At 41.3% G+C, this 12,666-nt stretch overlaps 1 protein-coding gene across 1 annotated transcript in view; it reads left to right on the forward strand.

Moving 5' to 3' along the window:
• fhit (fragile histidine triad diadenosine triphosphatase) overlaps positions 1-12,666 on the forward strand; it is a 354,360-nt gene that overhangs the window by 272,777 nt on the left and 68,917 nt on the right. Inside the window, exons 4-5 of the mRNA XM_080424249.1 lie at positions 1,358-1,503; positions 8,100-8,129. Of these exons, the coding sequence (XP_080280375.1) occupies positions 1,358-1,503; positions 8,100-8,129 (176 nt within the window). The remainder of the gene's footprint in view (positions 1-1,357; positions 1,504-8,099; positions 8,130-12,666) is intronic.

A 12,666-nucleotide genomic window follows, 5' to 3' on the forward strand; every position in this document is an offset into this window, starting at 1 on the left:
GTCGCTATACCGCCTCCCCCTTGATAGCCGGGGCGCCTGATGGAGGGGAAAGGAACTGGTTGGAATTACGTATTCCTTCCACGCGCTACGTCCTACCAGGGGAAGCTCTCATGCAAGGAAGGAGCTCGGCTCTGGGCTCCCTATAGGCCGACAGGGGGAGTGTAGCGCCCAAGATCACTTAGACAATTGGCACTGGGTGAAAAAGGGTTGCAAAATCGTGGGATAAAAATGTTAAGTAAAAAAAAAAAACAAGTGTCTCATATACCTCTCTCCCCATTGAATCAGATTATCTCCCCCCCACCCCCATCTTCCTCCTCTCTTCACTTTATTCTGGTACTCTCACTTTCTCTGTATATAATGCAGCAGTGGTCTTCAAACTTTTTGTGCCCATGACACACCAATGGGCGAGTCAAAATCTCAAGGCACACCTGTATTAAAAATAGCCAATCGACATTTTCACAACGCGTTGTGTTAGGTGCAGTATGCAGAGTCAGTCCCTTTATTCTCTTATATACTCATAACCCAGTCCCTCAACAAGTGTCTCATATACCCCCCTCAACTCTCGACGTTGAATCAGATTATCTCCCCTATGTCCCCGCTTCTCTTCACTTCACACTTTCTCCATATATAATAGAGTGGTGGTTCTCAAACTTTTTGTGCCCAAGACACCAATGAAAATGTAAAAATGTCACGGGACACCTGTGTTCACGTGACCCATTGTGAGCATGTCAATTGGCTATATTCGGCATTTATGCAATTTTTTTGAGAAAAATAAATACAAAATAAATAATTAAAAATAAAAATGTTTGCCAAAATGACATGATCAAAATAGGGACGCCAATTCTCTGATGGTATAGAATTTGTTTCTGTATTGGGAAATCAGTGCTCTCAAAGTACTGAGTAAATTACTGAGTAATGCATAACTTTTTGTTTAGTTGTATATATTGCAATAACAATGTGTAGTTGTCACAAAATCCACTGGGAACCACTGTAGAGGGTGTGTCAAGCAAAACACAGGCACTATTCACAGGAACAATGTCCGACCCTTGTATTCCTCACATGTGGATGTTTTAATGCTGATGTAATTGTAGCTTCTAAGGAATAAATACAGTTTAATAAATACTTGTTTTCTGTTTACATTTGGATAACTTTTTATGTATCATCAGATGGCCAGCTCAGTGTCGTGTAGCCATGCCCTTGTCTCTTGTCCTACAGTATGTCGAAGAGGGAAGATTCTTTTCTTCTGTGTAAAGGCAGTTTCAGATGCTACCAAGTGGCAATTCGCTTTATCGCTTCCTAGCTTAGGGAATGATACCCCCACCACTGACCTGTGATTTCCTTAATAAGAATGGCTTAGATGTGCTGGTGTGCCCACTGAGGCAGGTGGAGCGCTTCAGAGACCTTCATCCAAATGAGGTGGCAGACCTGTTCAGCACCACGCAGAGAGTGGCCAATCTAGTGGAGAAGTACTTCAATGCTACCTCGCTCACCATCGCCATACAGGTAAATCACACACCCACAGTGGCCAGCCACTTTGTATAAGTTTAGTAGGCTATGTGCATTAACCAACTACAAGTACACCACATCATGATTCTGAATTGAGCTTTTTTATTGCAAAGTGAGTTATCGTAGTGCATAGAAATATGCATATTGTCGAAAATATAACCCCTTACACTCACACACGCACGCACGCACAACACAACACAACACACACGCACGCACGCACGCACGCACGCACGCACGCACGCGCGCGCGCGCGCGCACACACACACACACACACACACACACACACACACACACACACACACACACACACACACACACACACACACACACACACACACACACACACACACACACACACACACACACACACACACACACACACACACACACACACACACACACACACACACACAGGCTGAATAGTATTCTAGAGCTATTGACAAAGATTTGCCCAAGAAGGGCTGTACAGCCTCTCTCATTGCTGTTGCTAACATCTCATCTATTTGCTGTTTAGTGCTCATCCGGTTTAGAGCCCACCTACTGTATCCGCACTATCCGGTCATTTTTACACACGCATATGCAGGCACTGCAGGCCCCACAATACGGTTTCACCTACATGTATGAAAATTAGTACATGCCTGTATCATGTCCCGACTTATAATTTGCCATCACTTTTGAACAGTTTGTCGGAGCCACTTGTGGCGTCGTCTCATTTGACTCGGTTTAAAATCCTTGTCCTTCATTGGTGTTACATAGCCCCGCCCCTTCTTCTGATTGGTCGATATTTGATAGCTCTTATGTTTTGCCGTAACTTTTGAACAATGTGTCGTACAGAGTCATGAGTTGCCTCACTGGACTTGGTTGAAAAAATGTGTCCTTCATCAGAGTTACTTAGCTCTGCTCCCTGTTCTGATTGGTTGATATTTGATCCTTTTGGGGGAGCACAGAACAAGTTGCTATTGTGGTCAGTTGACTGACTCAGCAGGTACTCATTTATTGGTTGTTATGGAGCTTCCACTTGCTGGAGTAGTAAGGTTTTAGTACTTGTATTTATTCCACAGTTGACTCAGCTAGTGCCAATGCAAAGTTTCTACCCAAATAGTGTGTCTTGTTGTCACTTCTCACATACTGTAATTCTACCTCTATAAAACTGGACTCATTCCCCTCCGTCTCTGCCATTCATAAAGGTTTATCACGTGTTCTGTCTTGGCTTTTTAGCATTCTGTTTGCCTTTTCCTAATGTTTCTGAGTCCTGCCTCAGATGTAGTTTTGCCTTCTGGTGTGTACAGTATGTGTTCCTATTGTTTTGAACAACCAGGCAGTTGAGAGGGTGTATATATTCAAGCTCCTATTACAATCTAAGAAATGCGAGGTCACTCACACAGCGTGTGAGTTGCACAAAATGGCACCAGATGTCCTTCTCCCAAGAGCATACAAGCTTTTCAGAAGTAATAGGAACTTTTTACAGTTTGAGCTTAGAGGGCATGATACTGTATCTGAACATGTGTTACAAGGATGGAGGGGGTGTACAGTATGTAGGCTACTATTGTTATTTTTTATGTTTTTCTTTTGTTTTAATGTTAGTTTGGAGTGCTTGTCTCAATTCTGTAAAACCCATCATAATGCATACTGTTATGCTATGATGTTGCAATAAAGTTGAAGAATTTTGATGTTGCCTGGCTGCTCCCTTGAACTTGCTTGTTCCTGAAATAAACCCTTTGACAATGAACTGCTCATGCTCATCTGCGTTTGGGTTTATACTCTCCTCTCGTATGTAACGAGTTGGTAAGTGGCCATGGTGTAAGCAGGATAATCCACTCTGAGCCATGTGTTTATTGAACAAGACGGGGTCTAATAATGGCGTGGCTCCCATGTGAAAACAAATGCGTGGAGGTACTTCCTTGGCCTACTGTGTCAAGATGGGATGCAAGGAAAAGAGGGGGTGAAGTGGAGTCTGAAGAGGTGAATTTTCAGACTGGCAGAAAACAGGGAGTGAATCTGCAGTCATGACTGTGACGGGGGCATAATTCCACAGCCTGGGAGCCAGGAGGGAGAAGAGTCTAGGACGCATGGAGCATTGGCCAGGGCAGTGGTACGCTACCAGTATACGCTATATACGCAGTATACTCAAACCGAAATTTTGAAAAAAAAATAGTAGGCTACTCCCTAGTAACCACAAGAATTCATTCTGTGACCGTGCGCGTATATGTGCGCGTGCATGGCCGTGCGTGATGGAATAATTATGGTGTTTCTGAAAAAACTTAGACTACAGCACTGGGCCAGGGTATTTTATCCCTAGGCTAATCAATGCAAGTTATGGGTTATACAGTAGCTGGTCATCGCAGTTAAAGTGGCAAGGCGGGCTCAACTGTCACAAGTGACCTCTTTGCACTCTGAGGTCTAGAGCTTTATCCAAGGAGCTCAGCTAGATTAGACTATGGAACTTGTCAAGTCATAGGAGTTTATCCAGGTGCAAAAGACCCAAAACGGAAAGCAGGGTTCACAGAATGCACGCAAGCAACGCAGCTTCCATATTTTGACTCAAATCCCACCCCACACTGTCGGGGAATCTCAAATATGATTATACTGTATACTAGCTGTTTAAGTGTGGCCTTCATACCAGTGGCGTCAGTTCAGCAAAAGCTAAGGTATGGCAAGGTTACGGTTGCCAACTCCCAGAGATTGAAATAAGGGACACCTATCCTGGGCGCGCGGGAAAGCTGCGCGGCCAAAAATAAATTGGTTGTTCAAAAAATGCATAGAAAACTATTTAATTGTCTCCGCCAGGCCGAAAGGCATGGCGAGAGAGTATGTTTTACCCTCCGTCCGTCTGTCCGTCCGTCCGTGTGTGTGTCCGTGTGTGTCCGTCTGTGAACAGCTAATCTCCGGCACCGTTGGCCCGGTCGCTGCGAAACTGTACACACACACTCCCTGGATGCCAATTCAGAACCTCTGCCTCAAATGTTTCACATGGGCCTGTTATAGCGCCACCTGGAGGCCGATTTGTGCAAAACCCATTTTTTTATATTACTCCTACAGATTTAATCCAAACGTCATGCAAATCGGTACACAGTATCTCTATAGTCATGTGATCAACACGGATCTGTCCGATTTCCCATATTCCATCCTCATTGGCTAAGGTTGGCTTCCAAAATTTGCAGGATTGGTCCGTTTTGAACAAAATGCCTCAAATCCTGAACGCAGCTTGTGATTCCCGTGAAATTTCACAAACACATTCCCACTAGGCCAAGGAAGAAATGCCACCCTTTTTCACATTGGCCTGTTATAGCGCCACCAGCAGGTCTAATTTAGCAAAACACAGTTTTTGGAATAAAATGCTTCAAATCATGAATGCAGTGTCCGATTGCCGTGAACGACCTAAGAATAAATGGCACCGTTTTCACATTGGCCTATTATAGCACCACCAGGAGGCCACAATAACGTACTGACCTGGCGGAGACCTGTGCTCCGAGGAGCACTTTTTCTAGTTTCATTTATTTTTATTGTATGTTTTACCCCCTGTCCGTCCGTCCGTGTGTGTGTCTGTGAACAGCTAATCGCTGGCACCGTTGGCTTGATCACAGTGAAACTGTACACACACACTCCCTGGATGCCAGAGCAGAACCTCTGCCCCAATATTTTCACATGGGCCTTTTATAGCGCCACCAGGAGGCCGATTTGTGCAAAACACATTTTTGGACAGTACTCCTACAGATTTTGTCCAGAAATCCTGCAAATCGGTACACAGTATCTCTATAGTCATTAAACAAAACAGGTCTTTCAGATTTTTCATATTCCATCCTGATTGGTTAAAATTGGCTTCCAAAGTTTGCAGGAGTGCTCCGTTTTGAACAAAATGCCTCAAATCATGAACACAGCATGCAATTTACGTGAAATTTTGTACACACATTCCCACTAGGCCGAGGAAGAAATGCCACTTGAAAATGTTCAAATCAGCCTCATGGTGGCGCTATGACAGGCCATTTTTTGTTTTTACCTATAACTGCACCAATCTGTGTAAAACTTTGTATGTGCACTCCCTAGGGGCCAAGGAAAAACCTTTGCCTGCATTTTTCACATCTGCCTTTCATAGCGCCACCAGGAGGCCGACTTATGTAAAACACATTTTTGGATATTAAGCCTTAAGATTTTATCAAAATGTCACGCAAATCGGTACACATGATCTCTATAGTCATGTGATCAAGACCGATCTGTTTGATTTTTCATATTCCATCCTAATTGGCTAAGATTGACATCTAAAGTTTGCAGGAGTGGCCCGTTTTGAACAAAATTCCGCAAATCATGAAAACAGCGTCTGATTGCGGTGAAACTTTGCACGCACATTCGCACTACGTTGAGGAACAAATGCCACCCTTTTAACATTGCCCAATTATAGCGCCACCAGGAGGCCGATTTTTGCAACACTTTTCGTTTTTATATTACTCCTACAAATGTTGTCCAAACATCATGCAAATCAGTACACATTATCTCTGTAGTCAAGTGATCAAGATTGTTCCGTCCGATTTTTCATATTCCATCCTGATTGGCGAATTCCGAACATTACTGGCCCACAATAACCTACCTGACCTGGCGGAGACCTGTGCTCCGAGGAGCACTTTTTCTAGTTTTTATATATTTTCTTTTTTGGAGCCAAGGTATGGCACCTGCCCTACCTTGCCATACCCAATTCACTCCCCTGCTTCATACCTAGAAAATCAATTGGGCATGTCACGTCTGTGACCCAACCCAAGACAAACAATGTGTCACAAAACATGACAATTCACACCCCGTTAACATTGTGATTGTGGGTGGGGTATTAGGCAAATTCAATATGTAATCAGTGGTGGAAAGTAACAAATACATGTACTCCAGTATACTGTGCTTAAGTACAATGTTAAGTACAATTTTTTACTTTACTGGAGTATCTCCAGTTTTTAATACTTTATACTTCTACTCCACTACATCATAGATGCAAATATTGTACTTTTACTCCACTACAATTATTTGAAAACTTTAGTTACTAGTTACTTTGTAGATTTTGATTAATATATAAAGAAAAACACACACATTAACCACTTGAGCCCCCACTGTATATATATTTTGGCTATTTGAAAATAGCCGATCTACAGGCTCACACGCGTTGTGAGCTTGTAGATCTGCTATTTTCAAATTATTTTATACATTTGGAAACTTGGGAATTGGGAAATTCTGCATAATGAGTACTTCAAAAAGTACTTTGATGCCAATACTTTTATCCTTTTATTTAAGTACATTTTGAATACCGGACTTTTACTTGTAACAGAGTATTTCTACATTGCAGTATCGATACTTTTACTTAAGTAACAAATGTGAGTACTTCTTCCACCACTGTATGTAATATACATGTTTTACATTATGACTCGCCATCTATATACCTTTAAACAATGTTTCAATCAGTGTTGAAACAAAATAATACATCATTTTATTAATGTTAAACATTATAAAACATTATTAATGTTAGAGAAGTACAACTACCAAAACAGTTAAACCACATACAGTACATACAGTATGTGAGGTGGTGAGGGGCGAGAATATCTCTCCTGGCCTAAGAAACCATGCTAACTACAGGCCTACCTTCTTCACTCCTGACTCTGACAACCAGACAGGCTCTCATCATGCTGATTGGCCTTCTGTGCACAACCAGTGATATATATGCTAATATCAAAATGGCACCTTGCTAGACTGCAGCCTCATCAGAGAAAATCGTTTCACAGGTTAGGATAGAGGGGGTAAAAGGGAGCAATCTTTACCTGGATATAATTTTGTTTGACTTGGGATGAGGCGAGATGTGATGATGTGAGATTAGTTGTGACAGCTCATGGGTTAGAGTGCTGGAAGATGGGCCACAGCATTAAAGGGAGAACTCACCACAGGAGGGACAGATCTCTGCAGTATGCCCCATGGTGACAAATAAAATCAAAATATCAACCATGCTGGGGAATTGTGAAAAATGATTTAGCCTCTGCTGACAAGTGGCTTTCCTTTGGTTATTTACTTGATAATCTACGTCATCTAAGAGCGAGAACCAGTCACTCAAACTCAGTGGAAGTAATGAGGTCTTTGTGTTCACGTGTGACAGTTATTATTATAATTATTGTTAGTTTCTTCAACACCAATGTGTGTTGCGCAGGCCTATTAGAGTGGTGCACATTGCTATCATCAGCTTCTGTCACTGAAGAAAAGTGTGTAATAATCTAATCAAACTTAATCACACCTAATGTGACAGTTGCGGAACACAAAATAAGGTGCAAAAAAGTTCTTACTTACTGTCAGCGAGCATGGGCGTTATTGTTTTAAACCTGCATGCCATTCCCTTACCATGACAGGGAGTGAATAAAACTGTGATTAAGAACTGTGATTAAGAATATATATATATATATATATATATATATATATATATATATATATATATATATATATATATATATATATATATATAGTGGTGCGAGGGGTGGGCGGTTAATCTGACATAAAAAAGAATCTGTCTGAATTATTAATGGAAATATTTCTGGCTTCCCAACTCTTCCTAATGATCTCTTTTCTGTTCCCACCAGGATGGCCCTGAAGCCGGACAAACCGTGAAGGTGAGAACTTAATAATTCACTGCCTTTAAATATGTCATGAGGCCTCGGCAACAGTTATACACTATTAAATAATCATTGTATTTCATTTGTGGGCGCTAAACTCTTGGCACGGCTGAATTATTTAGACATAATTTTTAAAAGGCGTTGTCTATATCTTTTGGAGGGGAGGGTGTTAGGTGACGTAAGTGGAGATTCAAGGACCCATCGGGGTTGACGGGGAGCTTTTTGTTTAAAAAGGGGAGGTCACTGGAGAAGGTCTCACATCGCTATGTCCTTCGCCAGTTACTGTAACTCTAAGATGACTTTGCCCGTGCCTAACTTTCTTCGCTAACTACCATAAGACGTCCTTGTGCTATTTTTAGTATGAAGTAGACATTGTGCATCATCATTACATACTATGTATTCATACACTGTGCAAAACAAAGTGAAATGAAATGAATCTATTTATGAATATGAAACTCAGAAAGAGCCTCTTCCCGTGCGGTATATTAGCTTAGCTATTGGAGAATATATTGAAATTAATATTGTAGAGCACAGGACACAACACACACATGCACGTGTGAGCGCAAACACGCACGCACGCACGCACGCACGCACGCACGCACGCACACCACACCACACCACACCACACCACACCACACACATACACACACAAATCCTATACTGTACATGTTTTCCACGTTTCACTGTGCACTCCACTGCAATGTGTTGCGGTCTTGCTACTTCTCTGTCCCCCCCTTCTTTGCTAATTATTACAATCATCACTATTGATTGCCATCAATAATGTAAAATATAAATGTAATGTTGCATATGGTGTTCATTCTTAATGATACAGTTATGGCTGTCATTATGGATGACGTGACGTGAAGAGGAATGTTGAATTGCCATTTCAGCCTGAGCAGATTACAGAGAATTTGGGGAGCTGGAAAATTTAAATGACCAGAAAACATAAAAATAATCCTTGACATTTGTTTTTGAGGATAATATTTATGCAATTTCTGAAGAAAGCGGTTGTAAAGAGAATTGGATAAAAACCCTCAATGTTGTCAGTCTGCTCACTACGGTAATGCAGACCTACTATATTATACTGGACACTGTGTGCAGGTTATCCACTCTCATCTTTATAATGGACTGGTTGAGCCACCACGTTACTCCAACAAAAGCTGTGTTAATGAAATATGATCAACAAACTACATACTAATATTACATGCTACTATTAAGGTTTCCGTTAGCCGGTATACGTAGGCCTACATATCTTAGGGTTCATGTGGTTAAGAGGTTGAAACATTGAATAACAAGGAAGTGAGGGCAGGTGCAGTGGATTCTGAGTGCTTACCATTTTTATCAAGGATGCGAGTATTTCTGTAGTGAAGTGAACCACTGTGTTCCAACCAAACTTAATCATGAGGTGTTTGGGAGGGTAATTTGGACACTCTTATTCTCTACAAATATACTTTTGTGAGTGGACATATTTTTTCCCATTTTAAAAGGTCATACTTTAACCCACCAATGGGGGGGCTGAGTGAGTTAGTGAAGACTATAACCCATAATTCCTGCACGCATACACGTACGCATGCACGCATGCACACTGAATCATACACTTGGGATCTCTTATCTAAATAGGGAACTTTCAGCGGGTAGAGTTAATTACACTTGAACTCAGTAAATGTCAAACAGCCAGACACAAGTTGGAGGCTGTGCTCAGATGGGGGTAGACCTTAAAACAGAGGTCCTGCTGTCATAATTCATTTGCTGTTGGTCTAAGACAAAAGGTTAGCTTTCGAAACTATAACCGCAGTTTGCAGCTGATGTTGAGGCCACTCTGGCGATGGCCTCATACAGTTAAACAAGACTAGGTCAAAATCTAGTATAGTATGGCTGGACTGGGCATTAAATTCCGAAGGGCTTTTAATTTGAAACGCTGGATATAGGAAGCAGCTACATGTGGCTGGTGGGGGCCAGTGGTGTAACTTCATCAGTCAGAGATGTTCCGGTTTTTGTGTTATCCCCATAGAGATTTAGTTGAGGCAGTTTAATAGATCATCCAGGATGACTGGAACCAAGGGTTGGAGATGCAGTATGTACTCGACCATGGTCACGAGAGTAGCATCATCTGCTGTACTTGATTGTCTCCGACAGGCCGTCTGTCTGTGAGCAGGCAGTTGGGCCGATCGGCATAAAACTGTGCACGCATACTCCTTGGAGATTGCGTGTGGAGATTTTAGTGACTCCTACAGATTATGTCCAAACATCACGCAAATCGGTTCAAATTACCTCTATAGTCATGTGATCATCAAACTCTGTTTGATGAGTGTATGCTGGTATTCAGGTGGTTCTACTCTATGGGTGGGCGCTGGTATTCAGACGGTACGTACTACTCTATTGTGTACCGAACATGTGCACGCTTTGCGCACACGTGTGCATTGCCGGTGCCTGTCTGTCTCTCACTCACTATCACACACACATGCGGTACATATGTGCGCAAACACACACACACACACACACACACACACACACACACACACACTCACCTTTCCTCTATCTTACGCTCTTGAACGCGTGCTGTCCTGAGGCAATACATAATTACAAAGTCCAAACCGATGACAGAAATTGTTTAGGGATTGCTTGTGATTATGAAAGGGGGGCCTGCATTATAGAGGATACTGATTACAAAAAAGTGTAAATTACTTAAGCTAATTGTCTTTTTACTTTGTATTGAATTATGGTAGGTTGTAATCTTAACTTGCACGCTAATTTTTTTTCTTCTGATTTGAATATTTCCAGTGGCAAATACTCTCCCTGCAAATGATACAAATCTATAGTACTAATATCAAGAAATGTGTTTTGCACATGTCCCTCCTTTGGAGGAAATCTGAGGAAAACAGCGTAGGAGAGACGGGGGAGAATAGCTGGTTGTGGCTCTGGTGCTAGAGCGGCCGTTTGGGAATCGGAACCTGAAGGGGGGTTTGATCAAAGGCTTGGTGACGACCAGCAAATATCTAGTGAAACTCATCTTGTGTGAAAGTTGGATTGTAGTTAATAATCTGTACATTTAATTATTTTATTTTCAGTGAATCTCTTAGTTATAACATAACTAGTGAAGCAGTTTTGTACTTTGAAGAACAGCATTTTAAAGATCACTATTTCCATTACCCCAAATGGTACGAGCCAGTTGGTCAATGACCAGACTCTTACCGTATAGTGCAGCTTCACCATTGATCACTGCCTTGTGATTTGTGCAGCTTTGTTCACAACTTGCACACATAGTAACTTACTATCAATAGCTAAAGATTATTATACACTGTCTTGTTTGTAACATACCCTGGATTGAATGGCCATCTTATGTCCAAAGATTGTCAGTAAAGTCTGTCAACTAAGAACTATTTAGTATTGCTTATTAAAGTTAAAGAACCACACAATTTGTCTTTCTCATCTCCCTTGAGGAACGACTGCTAGCAGAGAGAACTAGAACAAAATGTCATTTCAAAGTACATTGCTCAAGGGGGCTGCTCTTCATTCAGACCTTTGTGTAATACTTGGGGACATAAAGAATATACCCTTATTTACAATTGTGCGTAACTATCAGTGCAGTAAATAACACAGGAACTAATCAGAGAGAATTAAAACAACATTGATTTTTTTATTTAAAAACAATTACACTGAAATCTCTTGTGAGTTAAAATCCTATTCTTGAAATGCCCCAAGGTCAACAATGTACCAACATGGTAATGTATTCCTGGTATGAAAGACACGGATGCTCAAGGCAGTCTTTAAATGGTCAGAATGAGTGGACCTGAGGAAGTACAAGCCTGGAGTAACAGGCCAGTCATGGCAGCAGGGTTACCCTCTATGTAAACAACAGTTCAGTAGCACTGTGATAAGCCTTTCTTATAAGCCTAATTATCAGGTTGTTGAGAAGGGCTTTGTTTTGTTTAGAACCCCGTTGCAATTTTATTATTTTCTTTACACCATTTCTTCTTTCCAGACTCATTAATGTGTACAAACAGAAAACATACACAGGCACAACTGCACAAACAAACCCACCTCAACAAAACAAAAGTATTGAGACAAAAAGCATGTTCAAATTGCCCTCCCAAACACCTCCTGCTGTCCACATTCAAATAAGTGTTGTTGGAACGCAACAGTTGTTGTTTTTTATTTTATTTGTTTGCCATTTTGCCTGGATACTTTATAAATCAGCAGTGAAATGGCAAAAATGAATCCTAAACGATAAAAGGGAAACATCACGCTTTTATGATATTTTGGATTCGATCTGGGAATAGATTCCACACACAAACAAAACAAAAACAAAATTATGTTATAGTACTGTGTGCGCCCACAGACATTTTAACATTTTCCCTCCCATTTCCACAACATGTTTCTCATTTAAAGATTGTTTTGAGATGAAATGACTTCCATCTGCCAATACAAACAAGGTCAACCTGCAATACTTTCCTGCTTGACTTCAATTAGATTCATACAGAGGCAGGTTGTTCATATTTTAGCATTATCAGTATATCAGCCAGTCTGAATAATT

Source organism: Gymnoscopelus braueri (assembly GCF_963280865.1).
Source record: "Gymnoscopelus braueri genome assembly, chromosome: 3".
Classification (NCBI taxonomy): Eukaryota; Metazoa; Chordata; class Actinopteri; order Myctophiformes; family Myctophidae; genus Gymnoscopelus; species Gymnoscopelus braueri.